This window comes from Rhineura floridana, chromosome 12 (genome assembly GCF_030035675.1).
Source record: "Rhineura floridana isolate rRhiFlo1 chromosome 12, rRhiFlo1.hap2, whole genome shotgun sequence".
Taxonomy (NCBI): Eukaryota; Metazoa; Chordata; class Lepidosauria; order Squamata; family Rhineuridae; genus Rhineura; species Rhineura floridana.
The window spans coordinates 45,411,821-45,427,314 of record NC_084491.1 but is presented as its reverse complement, the minus strand read 5'-3'; the positions used below and the strand labels follow the sequence as shown (position 1 = coordinate 45,427,314).

At 55.3% G+C, this 15,494-nt stretch overlaps 1 protein-coding gene across 17 annotated transcripts in view; it reads left to right on the top strand.

The window, feature by feature from the left end:
- Window positions 1-15,494, top strand: part of PHLDB1 (pleckstrin homology like domain family B member 1) — a 43,078-nt gene that overhangs the window by 26,765 nt on the left and 819 nt on the right. For 4 of the 17 annotated variants that reach the window (XM_061592852.1, XM_061592853.1, XM_061592850.1 and 1 more), the window contains 17 exons: window positions 918-1,055; window positions 3,662-3,790; window positions 4,719-4,874; window positions 4,966-5,076; window positions 5,316-5,405; window positions 7,942-8,013; window positions 8,584-8,688; window positions 9,029-9,169; window positions 9,846-9,959; window positions 10,278-10,380; window positions 10,597-10,891; window positions 11,350-11,440; window positions 11,976-12,122; window positions 14,104-14,323; window positions 14,461-14,546; window positions 14,744-14,773; window positions 15,277-15,315. In XM_061592852.1, the coding sequence (XP_061448836.1) occupies window positions 918-1,055; window positions 3,662-3,790; window positions 4,719-4,874; window positions 4,966-5,076; window positions 5,316-5,405; window positions 7,942-8,013; window positions 8,584-8,688; window positions 9,029-9,169; window positions 9,846-9,959; window positions 10,278-10,380; window positions 10,597-10,891; window positions 11,350-11,440; window positions 11,976-12,122; window positions 14,104-14,323; window positions 14,461-14,546; window positions 14,744-14,773; window positions 15,277-15,315 (2,067 nt within the window). The remainder of the gene's footprint in view (window positions 1-917; window positions 1,056-3,661; window positions 3,791-4,718; window positions 4,875-4,965; window positions 5,077-5,315; window positions 5,406-7,941; window positions 8,014-8,583; window positions 8,689-9,028; window positions 9,170-9,845; window positions 9,960-10,277; window positions 10,381-10,596; window positions 10,892-11,349; window positions 11,441-11,975; window positions 12,123-14,103; window positions 14,324-14,460; window positions 14,547-14,743; window positions 14,774-15,276; window positions 15,316-15,494) is intronic. The other 13 variants (XM_061592868.1, XM_061592855.1, XM_061592867.1 and 10 more) reach the window with 11 other exon arrangements.

The window sequence follows — 15,494 nt, the reverse complement described above, 5'->3', positions numbered from 1 at the left end:
TAGACCTCTGCAACTCACGCTGAGGGGTAGGGCGTGCCCCAAGCTTTGTTTGTACACGGAGAGGTCCTGGACCTCAGGGATGCCTACAAGGCTTTCCCCGAATGGTGCAGATGCGGTGATCACCTGCTGGTGGCCCCTCCGGTCAAGAGAAGCTAGAAGGGCTGCTGCTCCCGGTGGCCTCCGTGGGCTCGAGGCGGGTCCTGAGCCCCAGGGAGGGGGCTGCTTGTCTCTGCTGTGGAAGGGCACATCTCCCCCTTCCGGTTTCTTTAGTATCTAATTTTTCCAACCTTAAGTTCATTGCTGTCCATTTCCACATCAGTTTGTGGTGGTGATGTTTTTAAAGTCTTCATGAAACTTCATCAGCATTTTTATTTATTTATTTATTGTATTTGTATACTGCCCCATAGCCGAAGCTCTCTGGGCGGTATACAATAACTAAAAATATTAAAAACAAATATACAAATTTAAAAACACATCTTGTAAAAACAATTTAAAACACATGCTAAAACGCCTGGGAGAAGAGGAAAGTCTTGACCTGGTGCCGGAAAGATAACAGTGTGGGTGCCAGGTGCACCTCGTCAGGGAGATCATTCCATAATTTGGGGGCCACCACTGAGAAGGCCCTCTCCCTTCTAATATGCACATTTTTGTATGCAATACATTTTTAAAAGCAGTTGCAAAACTGTAACGCATTTTCTATGTTATCATCACTAATATATGTGTTGTTTTTGCATATTGTACCCTCATATATGCATTTTTGTACACATTTGTTAAGTTACTGGGATGGAGAGCTGCTTTGTGGATCATTCTGAATTTCAGTTCTTGTATCCTTTGGAAAGGGTGCACTAGGCAGGTTTTGCCTTTTAAATGCAAACTCCGTTGACTTTCTCCCCCTCGGCTCCTCTCCTCTCCCCCAGGCAGAGATGGAGCAGGCCCTCCTGCAGGGTGAGCGTGAGGCAGAGCTGGTCCAGCTGCAGCAGGAGCAGAAGGCGGCACAACAGCTGCAGGAACGGGTGTCTGGTCTGGATGCTGCCATCCACCGGGAGCGGGAGAAGGTAAAGGCCTGGTGCAGCCACCCTCCCAAGGCGTGGTTGCTGTCCCAGCTCAGCCTTCTGCTTGTGGGGAGACTGCCTTCCCCATCCAGCCCCCCCCCACAACCCTTGGCACGGCCCTGCTTCTTCCAGCAGGGCCACCCCACTCCTTGCCCCCACCCTAGGATGTCACACAGAGGGGCAGGCGGGCGCGGAGGAATTGATGATCGCAAAAGGTGCCCTGGTGGCTTGCCTCGCATCGCACTAGCTTTGGAGGTTCTGTCTGCCTGAACTGGGGGCGGGTCCTCTTTTGCTTCATGGTAATCTGGAAAGCCTCTTTGGGGGCTCCCCCTTTCCAGGCGTTGGTGTCCGAGGTCTCTTCCCAAGCCAGGCTCTGCTGCTTGGACACACCTCCTTGGTGTTGCTCATGGCTGGGCCCCTCCTGGCTTCCCTGGCATGCACAAGCCAAGGAGCCCCATCTCACCTTTCCAGACAGGAGGCGTCAAGAAGATGGCGGCTCCTGATCAGCATCCTAGCTGGCTCTCTTGCTGGGGGCACGCACGTGGGTCCTGGGCCACAATTCGCACCCATGCTCCAGTGCTCACTTGCATTTAGTCTCCCAGGTGCTTGTTTGGGGGCTGCTGTTTCCCAGCCGTTCTTAAACCTTTGCTCCCTCAGGGAGCCTGAGAGACACACACACCTCGTGAAGGGCTGCCATTAACCACCCCCCTCGCACTAACCAGCACTAACCCCCGCTGAGCACTCTCTCTCTCTCTCTCTCTCTCTCTCTCTGCGTCTGATTGTTTTGATGCTGGCTGGCCATCTCCCTAGGCTGTACTGGTAGACCACCCTGACTGAGGTGGAGAGGGAGGAACATCCCATCCCACAGTCTGCCTACCGGCAGGCATGCCCACCAGAGCCTGCCCAGCATGGATGTGGTTCCAGGGCCTGCTTAGGAGGCCTTGACACCTCTTTCCGCATTGGGTGAGGCTTCCTGGGATGCTGTGGGGCTGAGGGGTAAAGGCACTTAAGAGTGGGGGAATGGGCTCCCTCTCTCAAGTGGGTGCTCATCAGAATCCCAGCTGTCCCCAGAGTCAGGCTGCTCCAGCCTCGTCAGCGCTTCAGCCTGGTTGTAAAACTTCCGGATTTGTTAAGGACACTGATACCAGATGCACGGTTGCCGCTGATGTTTAAAGAGGCCCACAACATGCTATTCTAGCCTTAGGTCTGTAGGCCTCCTCGGTCTTAAGCCAGTTTTTGGAGAACAGCCCTGTCTGTTGCTGGTGCACTAAGTGCATTGCAAATGCTCCCTGCAACATGGACTCTTTGGATAAGTGTGCAAGTGGTCTTGTCTCTTGGGGGCATGAGGACTAAAGCTAGGGGGAATCTGCACTGCACAGGACTCTGTGGGTGCATGGAGGGATAGCGAGTGGCACTTGGACAAGCATATCCAAAATTTAAAAACAGCAGCTGACACACGTGCATACGCATGCACACACAATTCTGCCCCAAGGAAAACTGGATGCTACATTCTATTGGCTTTTATTTTGCGTCATGTATTCTGCGGTTTCTGGCCCTCAGTGGGCAAGCCTACTCTGCAGAGCACTTGAAGCCCCTTGGCCCCTGTCATCCCAGCAGCTTCCAAGCTTCTACATCACCACCTCAAGGGCTAGAGGCTTCCTGCTTCCCTTGCCTGTGTTGAAAGTTGCATTCTGCACCTCGGAGCAGATGATGAAGCATTAACAGAGCAGCCCTAGTTGAAAAGGACTGTCATTCTGCACCAAGAGAAACTCGGTTCTGAAGTTTGTATAAATTATGCACATCTGCACATCTTTTCTTTTATTCTGCATAATTTATTCTTCCATGTTCACTGCTTTGCAAAATTGTTTCTCCTTTTGCTGATCATGGGGAAGGGCCCGGAAGCCCCTATCTCTGGGAACCCTTGCCAGACTCCCCTCTGGCTCCAGGGCCGTTGGGTAGCATTACCCAAACTGCCTTCATCGTTCTGTGGTCATAAATGCTAGGAACCAGTTCCTTTTAAAAAAAGGAAGGCAAAAAACACAAACCTGAGATTGTCCAGAGGCCCCTTGTGTGAGCTTGTGCAACTCCTGTGAAGTCTTAACCAGCACCCCACCTTGGTCACGGGTGGCAGGTGCTTGCTATCCTCAGGACGGTCCTGATGCCTCTCTCCCTCTGCCATGACTAATTCACTCACTGACAGGAGCACCAAGATGCTGAGGGCCCCCAGGAAACAGCGCTGCACTAACTCCTGAGAGCTTGGTTTTGTGTCTCAAATATTGTGAGCCAGTGTTGAGATGGCTGGAGTGGGGCAGCGCTGGGGTGGGGTATTTAAAAAGTCAACTTCTTGGGAATTGGACTCTCCTGGGCAGGCCTCGCAGTTGCCAGTGAATCTACTGGAGAGGACTGGATGGCCACATCCAGCCACTGGGGCACGGTGGCTTTGAGATGCAAGACTGAGGTCCCCAGTAGCTGCCCAGTAACACTGTTGGTGCCTGAGCCCTTTGCTAACCCCCTCCCCTCTTTCCCCTCGCTTTGCATGGCCTGCTCTTGAAGTGTTTTTCTCTCTCTCCTCCTCTCTCCTTGTGTGTGTTGTTTTCTCCCGGATTCAGGAGAGAGCAAAGGTTGCTGCTGAAAGGAAGGAACTTGAGAGACGGCAGGCCCTTTACTCTGAGCTCAAGAGCCAGCTTGATAACTGCCCTGAGTCAATGCAGGAGCAGTTGCAGGACCAGATGGAAAGGGTCAGTGTCTCCTCCCCGCCCCCACCTCTCTGCCTGCAGCTGGGCCAGGGATGCCACTCTGCGCCTGGGTGAGGACCAGCACGGACGTCTGGCCTGGGTGGCAGCAGTGGTGGAGCGTGGCAGGGTCATGAGCCCTTCCGGCCCTCTTGGCTCTTTTCCTTAGCAGGATTCTCTTTCTGGGGGAGGGAGCTCGGATTACGTGGGGGGCCACTCCTCTCCTTGAAGCCCTTGTGGGGAGTGTGAGGGGGACTGAGGCAGGAGCAAAGTTGCGCCCAGCCTTGGCAGCGCTTCGAGAGATGCTGTGCTAACGCAAGGCCCGCCCTGCCCTGCCTGCGGCTCCTGCTGGCACAGGGGGGTGCCGGGGGGGTGCCAGGCTTGTCTGGCACAGGGCAGAAGGCCCCGCAGCCACCCCTCCTTTCCTTTGATGCCACTCAGAATCACTCCCTTGTTAGACCATTTTGCTCCTTAGCTGGCCCTTCCTTGCCCCATTTCGGATTGTGTGGCGGGGTTTGCTCGCCATCTGGGGGAAATGCAGAGGCAGGTCGGAGCAGCCCCGCCTCCAGGCCTCTCTGCTGCCCCTGTGGACTTTGGGCAGTTGTCCCATTGCCCAGTGACCCACTGGAAGACTCAGGCTGGGTGCCCAGGGACATACCCCCAAGGCACTGCCTTGCTAAGGCCTGGTTGCAGCCCAGCGCTCTTTCTGTGCCCCACCGCCTCTCTGCCACAGCTCAGTGGCAGAGCACCAATGTGGCATCCCCTGGCAGGGCTGGGGAAAGCTCCTGCCGTAAGACCCAGGAGAGCCACTCGCTGCACCAGTTCTGCCCATGCCCTGCGGAGCCTGGTGGCCCGATGGTCAGCCTGGGCATGAGGCAGCTCCCGATCTACCCCTCCCCGCCGAGCCAGACAGCCTGCTGTGTCCTTACTGCAGGAAGCAGAGGCCCTGGAGGCAGAGGTGAAGCTGTTTGAGGACCTGGAGTTCCAGCAGCTGGAGACGGAGAGCCACCTGGAGGAGGAGCGTGAGGTGCTCAGCCAGCAGCTCCTGCTCAGCACAGCGGAGGGCCGCCGCAGCCTGGCACGGAGGAAGGTGGGTGGGTGGCGGGCAAAGGGGCAGGAAGCCCTGGGGGGCTGGCCGACGGTGCTTGCTCAGCCCCTGCGCCCTCTCTGTGTCCCCGCAGGAGCGCCTGGCCACGCTGGAGAGCCAGGCCCAGCAGATCAGGCTGCAGGCTGCGCGGGAGGTGGACCGGCTGGGCAGAGAGAGAAGCACCGCCTTGCAGCTGCTGCAGAAGGTAATGCCCGGCAGTCACGGCCAGACTGGGAAGGAGGGTAGCTGGTGAAGCTGGCAAGGCATTGCAGGCAGGGCAGAGGGCTGGGGCGGGCTTTGTCCTGCCAGTCAGCAGGGTGGGACCCGGGCTGGGGCATGAGGGGGCTTGGCAGGAGCTGGAGTCCACAGAGGAGAGCGAGGTGGGGCCGGGTGGCCTGGCAGGAAGCACAGCTGACGGGCTTCTCCCTTTACTTTCCGTGGCAGGAGAAGGAGACCCTCCTTGTGCTGGAGAGGCGGTACCAGGAACTCACTGGGGGCTGCCGCTTCCCCAAGGCCTCTACAGCCCTCCGAGAGGTAACGGGGCATCTGCAGGTGCCCAAGATTGCAGGGCGGGCCGGGGGTGGATTTCAGCAGAGCTGTGGCGTCCCCCTGAAGCTGCAGTGAGAGGCAAGCGGTTGGCACCCACCTGGTTGCTTCGTGGCGCTGGCTGTTTCAGCCTCTCCTGCTATATCTCGCGGGCTTAGGACAGGCTCCAGTGGTGATCTCTCTTCGCTGAGTCAGCCTCCCAGTGAGGCTGAGTGGAAGTGAAGAGACCAGCACCGCCCCGGTAGGCTTGTGGTGCTTCAGGGTGCCCCAGTCCAAAGCTGCTGTTCCAGCTCCTCCCCATAGACTATGTCTCGTTCTCTCTCTCTCTCTCTTTTTAAAACAACATTTTATTGATATTTTCCAGATACATTAAAAATTGGACTCTAACACTCATGCCCTGCTTACTGCTTTCCATTGGGGGATCAAATGGGGTGCCAGATGAGATAGGTGGGCCCCCTGTGGCCTGATCCACCTGCAGGGCTCTTCAGGTGTTCTTAGGACTGCAACCTTTAATCAATTAATCGGCTTGATCAATCGATTAAAAATCCTTTTTAATCAGCCAAAAAGGTACCCTGATTAATTGGGCAACAAAAAAGCCAATTATTTTTAATATAAGTACTTATAAAACTTCTGATAAAAATAAGCAAAATCTGTCGGCAGTTGGTGCTGTCTTAGCAGAGTCCTCACACCCTCTCGCTGTCTGCACACACAGGAGGGGAGTGGCTCCTCCATGATGTCCCCCCCCCTGGTGTAAATATAAACTATCTAAAACAAAACAGAAAATGTTTTCTTTGTTGTTTTAGTGTTATGCATATTGCATTGAGTTACACATTTGATTAGTCAGCTAAAATGTCTTTTAATTATGTGGCAGCCCTAATTAAAAACAGACATGAAATTCCCAACGGCACCATACCTTTACAAACTCAGACATAAGAAAACAAAATCAAGCAAAGGGGCCTGAAGCAAAAGTCTCAGTGTAAAAAACAAAATCAAAGGAACCCAGTTCTGGATTGTGTTTTCCATCCTGATAGCCTACGAAATGGCCCCATTTTTTAATGATGCATTTTCTGAAGGGATAGTCTATCTGTTGTTTTCACTCACACCCTCCTGTGATTCAGGGAATCTTTCCTCTTGGTAGCAGTGTGGGACTTTCACTTTAGGGCCATATTTTCCACTAACTCAGGATTCAACTTTTGTGTGAGATCTATAACATTTGCATGTCGTATTCCTTAAGGTGCCTTATACTGATTCCATCCAGCTCAGTCTACACCAGCTAGCAACAGCTCTCCAGGGTTCAGAGATGGGACGTTCCCAGCCCAACCTGTAGATTGAACCTGGTTCCTTCTGCACTCAAAGCAGTTCCAGAGTTCATGGAATTAACGTCATTTTAACCATTTAATATTATTTTATTATTTATTATTTATTTATTAATTAAACTTATATACCGCCCGACTAGCAATAGCTCTCTGGGCGGTGAACATCAAAAAAATACAATAAAATTACACAATCTAATAGAACAAAGTATATAAAAACTGTACACTCTAAAATCAGATACAACAGTTTAAAATTAAGTCGACTTAAATTAAAATGCCTCAGAGAAGAGGAAGGTTTTAACTTGGCGCCGAAAAGATGATAATGTCGGCGCCAAGCGTACCTCCTCGGAGAGACTATTCCATAGTTCGGGGGCCACCACTGAGAAGGCCCTAGATCTTGTCACCACTCTCCGGGCCTCCCTATGGGTCGGAACCCAAAAGAAACTTTCCAACCGGCTCTGGTTGGGCAGTCCCACCAAGTATTTATAAAACCAGGTTCGTTCGGGTCATTTTTCGCACTCGTACTCTGCAGATCTGTTTTATTCTTTCAGGTGTTCAATAAATAGCACCTGCATAAGGTTTTTCAAGGGTTCTCTTTAAAATGTACACCTGGGAGTGGGGGGGGGGAGGATGCAGCTGGGGCTGTCTTTTAAGACATTTCCCCTACCCCACTTCCTCTTCAGAACAGCATCTCTGCAAATGTTTTATTAGTGCCCGGATGATTTTCAGGCTCTGAGCAGGATCTCTACAACCTGCAGAATGATTCTCCTCCGCTCTGACTCTCTTGCTTTCTTTCTCCCTTCTGGGAAAGTTTGAGGGGGGTGGCTCTTGTGTTGGCAGATAGTGGGGGTCAGTGGGGCTGCCCCCATAGCTTCTCCCAGCTTCAATTTTCCACCCTGGGCTCCTGCTGGGAAGAAGGGCGGGATATAAATCAAATAATAAATACATAAATAAATAAAATTTTCAGCCAAAATCGCCTTAACAGTTTGAGGTTTCCTTTGGCAACCAGGAGGCCTGCAGTCTGTGCCTGCTCTTTTTCCACCTCCACTCTGAGATTTTCAGGGTTCTTCTATAGCTCCACAGCAACTGCTGTGGACAGACCCTCCCCGTTGTGTGGTTCCCTCTCCCCTTCTCTCTCTCTTCCTGTGCCTGCCCCTCCCTCTCCACCATTCACATCCTCATAGGAGACCCTCCCTTTCTCTGAGCTGCAGGAGGGGACTGACTCTGCAAGCCCACTCTGTGGAGCTGCTTCTTCCACCCAGCCATGCCCAGGGAGGCCAGAGGTAACGCCTGCCCGCCTGCCCACCTCTGAGCTGCTGGCTGCTTGCTCCTGCATCCTCCCCTGCCTGCCTGCCCACCTGTGTGGCTTGGCTGTGCCCATCTGCGGCTGCCTTTTTCCAGCACCCTGCTGATGCCTTTTGATCTGTGCGCTGGTGTCTCTGACCAGGCTTGACTCTGGCATGACACATTCTGTCTCCTCACCCCCATCCCATACATGCGGGCACATACAGACACAGACGCTTGCTGGCTCTCTGCCACTGTGATGTCTCTGCCCCCCTCAAGCCTCCAAGCTGTGGGTGCAGATGGTGGAAGAGCTGCCTTTTGAGGTGCACCTGCAGGATGGATGCAGGCCCAGGGCAGAGAGCAGGACGCCCCACTCTGGGTGGCTCATGCAAGCAGATGCCACTTGCCACGGCTCTGCACCACAGGCCACACACCGGCCAGGCCCTTCCCAGCTTGCCATGCTTGGGAGTGTGTGTGTGTGTGTGTGTTTGACTTTGCTGCCCCTGCTTGCTCAGTGCCCCAAGCCTGTCTAATTCTCCTTCTCCCCCTCTCTGCCCGGCTGCTCCTAGGAGTACCTGAGGCCACCTGGCGTTGTTTTCCCCTTTTGTAGCCGAGGGCCAGAGGCCAACGCCCCGCCTGCCGTCCCTCCACCTCTGCCCCCACTCTCCTACGAGGTACCTGCCTGGCCTGGCCCACTTTCCTGGCTGGTGCTGGTGCGACTGCACACATTGCCAGCAGAGATGGGGGGGCGGCCTTGCTCACTCCCCAGACCATGTGTTGCCATCTCCTGATGAGCTAATGGGCTTTGGACCAGACCAGCCCCCTATTTGGGGCGCTTGAGGGGTCCCCAGCCCAACCTCCTCCACAGAAAGGGATTGCAGGGGACTGTCACGGGAGGGTGTGGTCTTCTCCCTCCCGCCCCCTTGGGCTGTCCCCTCCCTCCCTCCCTCCGCTGGCTTTCTGCTCCTTGACTGCTTGCAGCCTCTCACTCTCTGCCTTTTCCTTTCCGCCCAGTACGTGACCACTGACCAGCTAGCTGTGATTCTGGGCAGCGTCAGGGTGGCCGTAGGGCTTGCCCACCCCCCCAGCCCCCCTGTTGCAGACCCAGCTGCTTCTGCTCTGCCGGCACGGCTCAGCTCCTCCAGCTGTGCCCAGGTTTGTGCTTCTCCTGCGCCCTCCCTGCTAGACAGCTCCTCCCTGCGCTGCTTTCTTTGGGACAGGGTAGCTGCCCGGCACGCCACAGCAAGGCACTGGGGGAGGCAGAGGAACAGAGAGCCTTGAGTTGGGGGGCTGAGAGAGGGGCTGATGTATTTAGGATATTTACATCCCACCCTCTGACAAGTTCTCCTTTAGAATTCTTTCTGTGCTTCCCAGTAGGAGGGCCAGCCCCATGCATTGACTCAGGGCTCGCCCGCCTGAGGCAGGCAGGGGATTGGGTGCATCAGGCCAGTGGGGGGGGGGGCTGCTTTTGGCCGGCTGCCCATCTGAGTCTGTCACGCTCTTTCCTTCCTGCCTCTTGCCCTCCTTTGCCACCTGGTCCTGCCCGCCCTCCCTCCCGCCCTCCCGAAAGAGTCGCAGTGGGCAGGGAGCACGACTGGATGGCACCTCTCGCCCAGGAGCTGCTGGCTGGGGTTGCTGCTGGAACAGACCCCCCTTGCTGCTTCCCCCTCCTGCTAAAGTGGTTCACTCCACTCCCAATACATGCCAGGTGACAGAGTGTCCCTGAATCAGGCCCTGCCGCGCCCCTTGGAGCCACGCCCATGGACATGAGCCATGCCCCCCAAAGGCCCCCCCAGCTCTCTTTGCCAGACTACGCCTTTCCCTCCCCCAGGTCTATCGCTCCAAGATGGACGGCAGCAGCTCCAGCAGTTTGGCTTGGTCAAAAGGCAGAAGCTCCTCCTCACAGGTCAACATGGCGGCTCTTGGACGCAGCCCCTCGCCCAAGGTACGGTGGGGAGTATCCATCTGCCTGAGAGCCCCCGTTTTCTCCAGACCCTTCTTCCCCATACAGGCCTGAGGCCCCGTAGTCCACTTCCTGCCCACTCTAGGCCTGCTCTCTCCAGCAAAACCTTCTGCCTGTTGCCCTGGCCCAGCAGTCGGTGCTGCGGATGTGGTCAATATGACCTCTGGGGCTGAGGAGCTGGTAGCTGCTGCAAGCAGCTGAGTGGCGATTTGCAACCCCTCTGCAGTCAAATGGAACATGCCGTACTGTAGGGGCAGGTGGGGGCAAAGGGTCTGGCTTCAACTTGCTTTTCTTCCACAGAGCTGCCTGCCCCCCCAAAATGGCACCAGCAGCCTCCCTCGGAATCTGGCCAGCACCCTGCAGGATATTGAGAGCAAGCGCCAATGGGCCCTCCAGCAAAAGGGTGGGTGCAGGGGAGAGAACGTCAGCAGCCCAGACCAGCAGCCTCCGTTGCAGGGACTGGGGGGGGGGGGTTCTTGGCTGCTTTGCCCCCAGCGCTGCAGCCACGGACGTGGGTGGTCTCCACATCCCCAGCCAAGGAGTGCCTTCAGGGGCTGGTTGGAGGCGCTGAGCTCCCGCCCTGGTGCTCAGCCTGCTTTTGTCCTGGGCATCTCCGCAGGGCAGCAGGTGATTGAGGAGCAGCGGAGGCGCTTGGCCGACCTGAAGCAGAAGGCGGCGGCTGAGGCTCAGTCCCAGTGGGAAGCCCTGCATGGCCAGCCCCTTTGCCCCCCTCCGTACTCCTCCCCCCTCATGCACCACTCCATCCTCCATCACCATCCACCGGGGGGCCTGGGCCTGCGTGCCAACGACCCAGAGCACGCCTACGACACCCTCAGCCTGGAGAGCTCCGACAGCCTTGACACCAACCTCTCCACCAGTGGCAACTCTGCCTGCTCCCCTGACGACGTCTCCAGGTACGGCCGGCAGCAGGGGCAGCCCCAGCTCCTCTGGCCCAGGAGAGTGGCTCAGCCACTGCGCTGCTTAGGAGAGAAGGTTGATGACACGCCTGCCCAGCCGAGCCACTCCCTCGAGGATCCTTTGGCCCGCAGCAGAAGCAACACTGGGCCTGGCTGGCCGGCTGGCCTCCTCTACTACCCCACCCCAAACCCCTCTCTAGGCTTCTCCAGGATCCTGGGGAAGAGGCAGAGCCCTAGGAAGGGAGGAGGGCGGGAGGGAGGGAGGGAGGGAGCAGCCCTCTGGCACCTCCCTTGAGCGGTGAGTATGTCTTCTCATCCATCCATCCATTCCCTCCATCTCGCATGGCTCTGGTCCCACGCTGGCTCCAAGCGCTGCCTCTCCTGGCCTGGGCGGCCCTGGGGCAGAGGGTCCAGCTTGCTCTGCTTGCTGGTGACAGCCTGCCTTTGTCTTGCAGCACCAGCGGGGCTGACGCAGGGAAGATCAAGGAGATGGAGAAAATGCTGACAGAGGCCCACGCAGAGAAGTCCCGCCTGATGGAATCACGGGTAAGGGGGGGAGGCAGGCAGAGCAGGGCAGGCACCCCCCTCAGCCATGCTTGCATGCCCTCTCCCACCTGGGCTGGGCACTGCAGTCCCTCTTGCGTCATGTGGAGTTCAGTATGAGAAGCAAAGGCCTTTCCTCCTCCCTGCCATGCCCAACTCTGGGGTTTCTTTCCTCTGTGGAAGCCCCCGCCCCAGCAACAAAAAGCCTTTTCCCCATGTGGTGAAAGAGGATTGTCTCCCTCTCAGTGATGCCAGTCAGCTGAGTTGCCTGGGAAAGATGTTGGCCCACAATTGGGAAGGGCAGGTCCTGTCGCTCCTTTGAAGCAGAAGCTCCTAGGTTTGACCCCCGTAGCAAGGGAGCTGGGGAAGGCTCCCTGCGTGAAACCCTGGAGAGCGGCTCCCAGGCAGTGTAGCAAGCCAGGTGGAGCAGCGCCTTGACTTGCTAAGGCAGCTTCCTCCAGGGCCCTTTGTAGTTTTGGGTGCAGGTGGGTGGGTGGCATCCCAGGGCAGGGTGGGCTAACTGGGCTGCCTCTGGCAGGAGGAAGAGATGGCACTGCGTCGACAGGCCCTGGAGGATGAGCGCCAGCGGCGGGAGCAGCTGGAACGGCGGCTACAGGATGAGACCGCGCGGCGACAGAAGCTCATTGAGAAGGAGGTCAAGATGCGAGAAAAGCAGTTTGCCCAGGTAGGGGCCGGAGGGCGAGGGTCGTGCCACCCCCTCCTGGTCATGACATGTGGCTGTCCCCTGCCAGGCCTTCTGGGGGTGGAGGGTCAGGTCAGTGACGATAGGCACAGGCCTCCCCATTTCCCTGCTGGGATCTCTCAAGGGAAGCTGTGAGGCCTGGAGGGCCTCTTCTCAACCAGCCCCATTGAACAGAATTTATTATTTTATTATTTATTTATTTATTGCGTTTATTAGTCGCCCATCTGGTTGGCTGTCCAGCCACTCTGGGCGACTTACAACGTAGGCATACAATACGTAGGCATTGAAAATCTAAAAACAATGAAGATAAAATCTAATAGAATCGTAGAGTTGGAAGGGACCTGCAAGGTCATCTAGTTCAACCCCCTGCTCAATGCAGGCATCCAAATTAAAGCATCCCCGACAGGTGGCTGTCCAGCTGCCTCTTGAATGCCTCCAGGGTTGGAGAGCCCACCTCCTCCGAAGGTCATTAGTTCCATTGTCGTACTGCTCTAACAGGAAGTTTTTCCTGATGTTCCTGTAACTTGAGCCATTGTTCCATGTCCTGCACTCTAGGAAGATCCAGAAGAGATCCTGGCCCTCCCATATGCGACACCCTTTCAAGTACTTGAAGAGTGCGCTCATATTTCCCCTCACTCTTCTCCAGGCTAAACACACCCAGGTCTTTCAGTCTCTCCTCATAGAGCTTTGTTTCCAGTCTCCTGATCATCCTCGTTGCCCTCCTCTGAACCGGCTCCAGTTTGTCTGCATCGTTCTTAAAGTGCAGTGTCCAGAACTGAACGCAGTACTCAAGATGAGGCCTAACCAGTGCCGAATAGAGGGGAACTAGTACTTCATGCGATTTGGAAACTACTTCTGTTAATGCAGCCTAAAATAGTATTTGCATTTTTTGCAGCCACATCGCATTGTTGGCTCATATGCAGCTTGTGATCAACCACAATCCCAAGATCATTTTTGCATGTAGAATTGCTGAGCCAAGTATCCCCCATCACATAATTGCATTTGGTTTCTTTTTCTTAGGTGTAGAACTTTGCACTTATCCCTGATAAATTTCATTCTGTTGTTTTCAGTGCAATGCTCTAGCCCATCGAGATCCCTTTGAATTTTTTTCTGTCTTCTATTAGATATCCCTCAAGCTATCCCTTGAAGAGCACTGGGCCCAGGACTGAGCCCTGCGGTTGCTTGTTACCTCCTCCCACTTTGAGAAGGAACCATTGATAAACACTCTTTGAGTACGATTCTGGAGCCAGCTGTGGATCCACCTGATAGTTGTTCCATCCAGCCCACATTCAGCTGGCTTGCTAATCAGAATATCATGGGGCACTTTGTCAAAGGTTTTGCTGTAAATGAGATATATTATGTTCACAGCATTCCCACAGTCTACCAGGGAAGTCACCCGATCAAAAAATGAGATTAGTTTTGTTTTTTATTATTTACCCCTCTCTCTCTCTGCCATTGTTTTCAAGGTGCTTACACAGACTGACTCCTTTATAATGTGCTCCAGAGTTTCCCCAGGGATTGATGTCAGGCTGACTCGTCTATAGTTCCCAGGTTCCTCCCCTTTGCCCTTTTTGAAGACAGGGACAATCTTAGCCCTCCTCGTCATCCAGCACTTCACCCATCCTCCATGGTTGGAGTCCACTCCTCCCTCCTTGGGCCTGCCCTTGCCGGGGTGCCCACAGCCCAAATAAACAGTTGCTGCTCCTGCTGCCACTGGAACTTGTGAACCATCAACCCCGCTTGGTTGTTAGGCACAAAAGCAAAATAGTCCTACATGAAATTCTCACTAAGTGCACGGCCTTCCCAGGTGTGGAGATTGTCGCTGGTTGTGGTGAATGAACATGGGTTCCCTCTGAGCACTGCCTCTGGGGTGTGGCTCCTCCAGTGGGGATCCAATTGGCTGGATGTCCCGGAGGCTGCTGGGCCTTTGCTGAGGGCCTGCGCTGCTCTCTGCCCTCTGCAGGCTCGCCCTCTGACCCGCTACCTGCCCATCCGGAAAGAAGACTTCGACCTGCGCTCACACATTGAGTCGTCTGGCCACAGCGTGGACACCTGCAGCCACATCATCCTCTCCGAGAAGATGTGCAAAGGCTACCTGGTCAAGATGGGGGGCAAAATCAAATCTTGGAAGAAGCGCTGGTTTGTTTTCGACCGCCTGCGGCGCACTCTCTCCTACTACGCAGGTAAGCCTTGCAGCCGCCGCTGCCTCCTCCTCCTCCTCCTCTTTCCACGGCCTGCCTGGGCCTCACCCTGCTAGTGCTCAGGCCCAAAGCTCCTCCATCACTGGCCAGGACTGACTGCTCCCTCTCTCCCCATGTAGACAAGCATGAGACAAAGCTCAAGGGCCTCATCTATTTCCAGGCCATTGAGGAGGTTTATTATGATCACCTCAGGAGCGCAGCCAAGGTGAGAAGAGGGTGTGCATGCGTATAGGCTTGCTTGTCTGGGTGCACCCACTGCACAAGGGTGGCTGGGCAGGGCAGGGTGGCTGGGCAGGGCAGGGCGGCAGCCTTTTGAGCAGCTGTGCGGGTCGTCTGCCCGCCTCCCTCTTGGCCTCTTATTTACCCCTCTCTCTCTGCCATCCTCTTTCCTTCCTCCTCCAGAAGGGGCTCTTCTCTCTCAGCCTGGCCAGTGTAGGTGCCCTCCTCTTCTCTAGGCATGTCCCCTTTAACCCTCTGCTGCCTTGAGCACCTGAACTAACGTGGCCTCCCAGTGCTGGTGGGTTTGGGCTGCTGTCTGACGTGAGCTCAGCACACGCATGTGGAATGAGGGGCAGAGCTTAACAATGTGCTGTGACTTCTCAATAATAAAACGGCACCCTTCGTCCTGTAAGAATGGCCTTGAAAGTGTACAGGGAATGCTTGGCATAATCTCAAAAATGATACAGCTGGAACAGGTGTGTATCCCTTATTTACAGTGGTTGCTATTCCATGGTGTAAATTTGAGCTAAAATTCCATTTGCTGAAGCGCATCGTTTGCACAGCCCTGCACCTGGTTTCCAGCTGCAATTATAGCCCCTGTGTCAGGAGGCACCAGAGCTTGCCTTGGGCTCTTCTGCGACTACCAGCGGGGCTGCCTGTCTGGCCTCTCCCTTCCGGCCCCTTTAATTCTCTCCTCTTTTTCTGTTCTTTTCTAGCACCTAGCAGGCTTTCTCCCTGCCCCCTTCAGTGGAGAGGTTGGTCTTGAGACTCCCTATTGTGCATTGGGGGGGGGGGGGAGATGGGCTCTGCTTATTGAAATCAGGCTCAGTGGTTTGTGGGCAGCAAGGTGTGGTGTTGCTCTCTCCCGCTCTAGCCCTTCTGGGTCTCCTTCAACCCCTTCCTGAACCATTTTTTGGGGAAGGGCAGGGGAAGA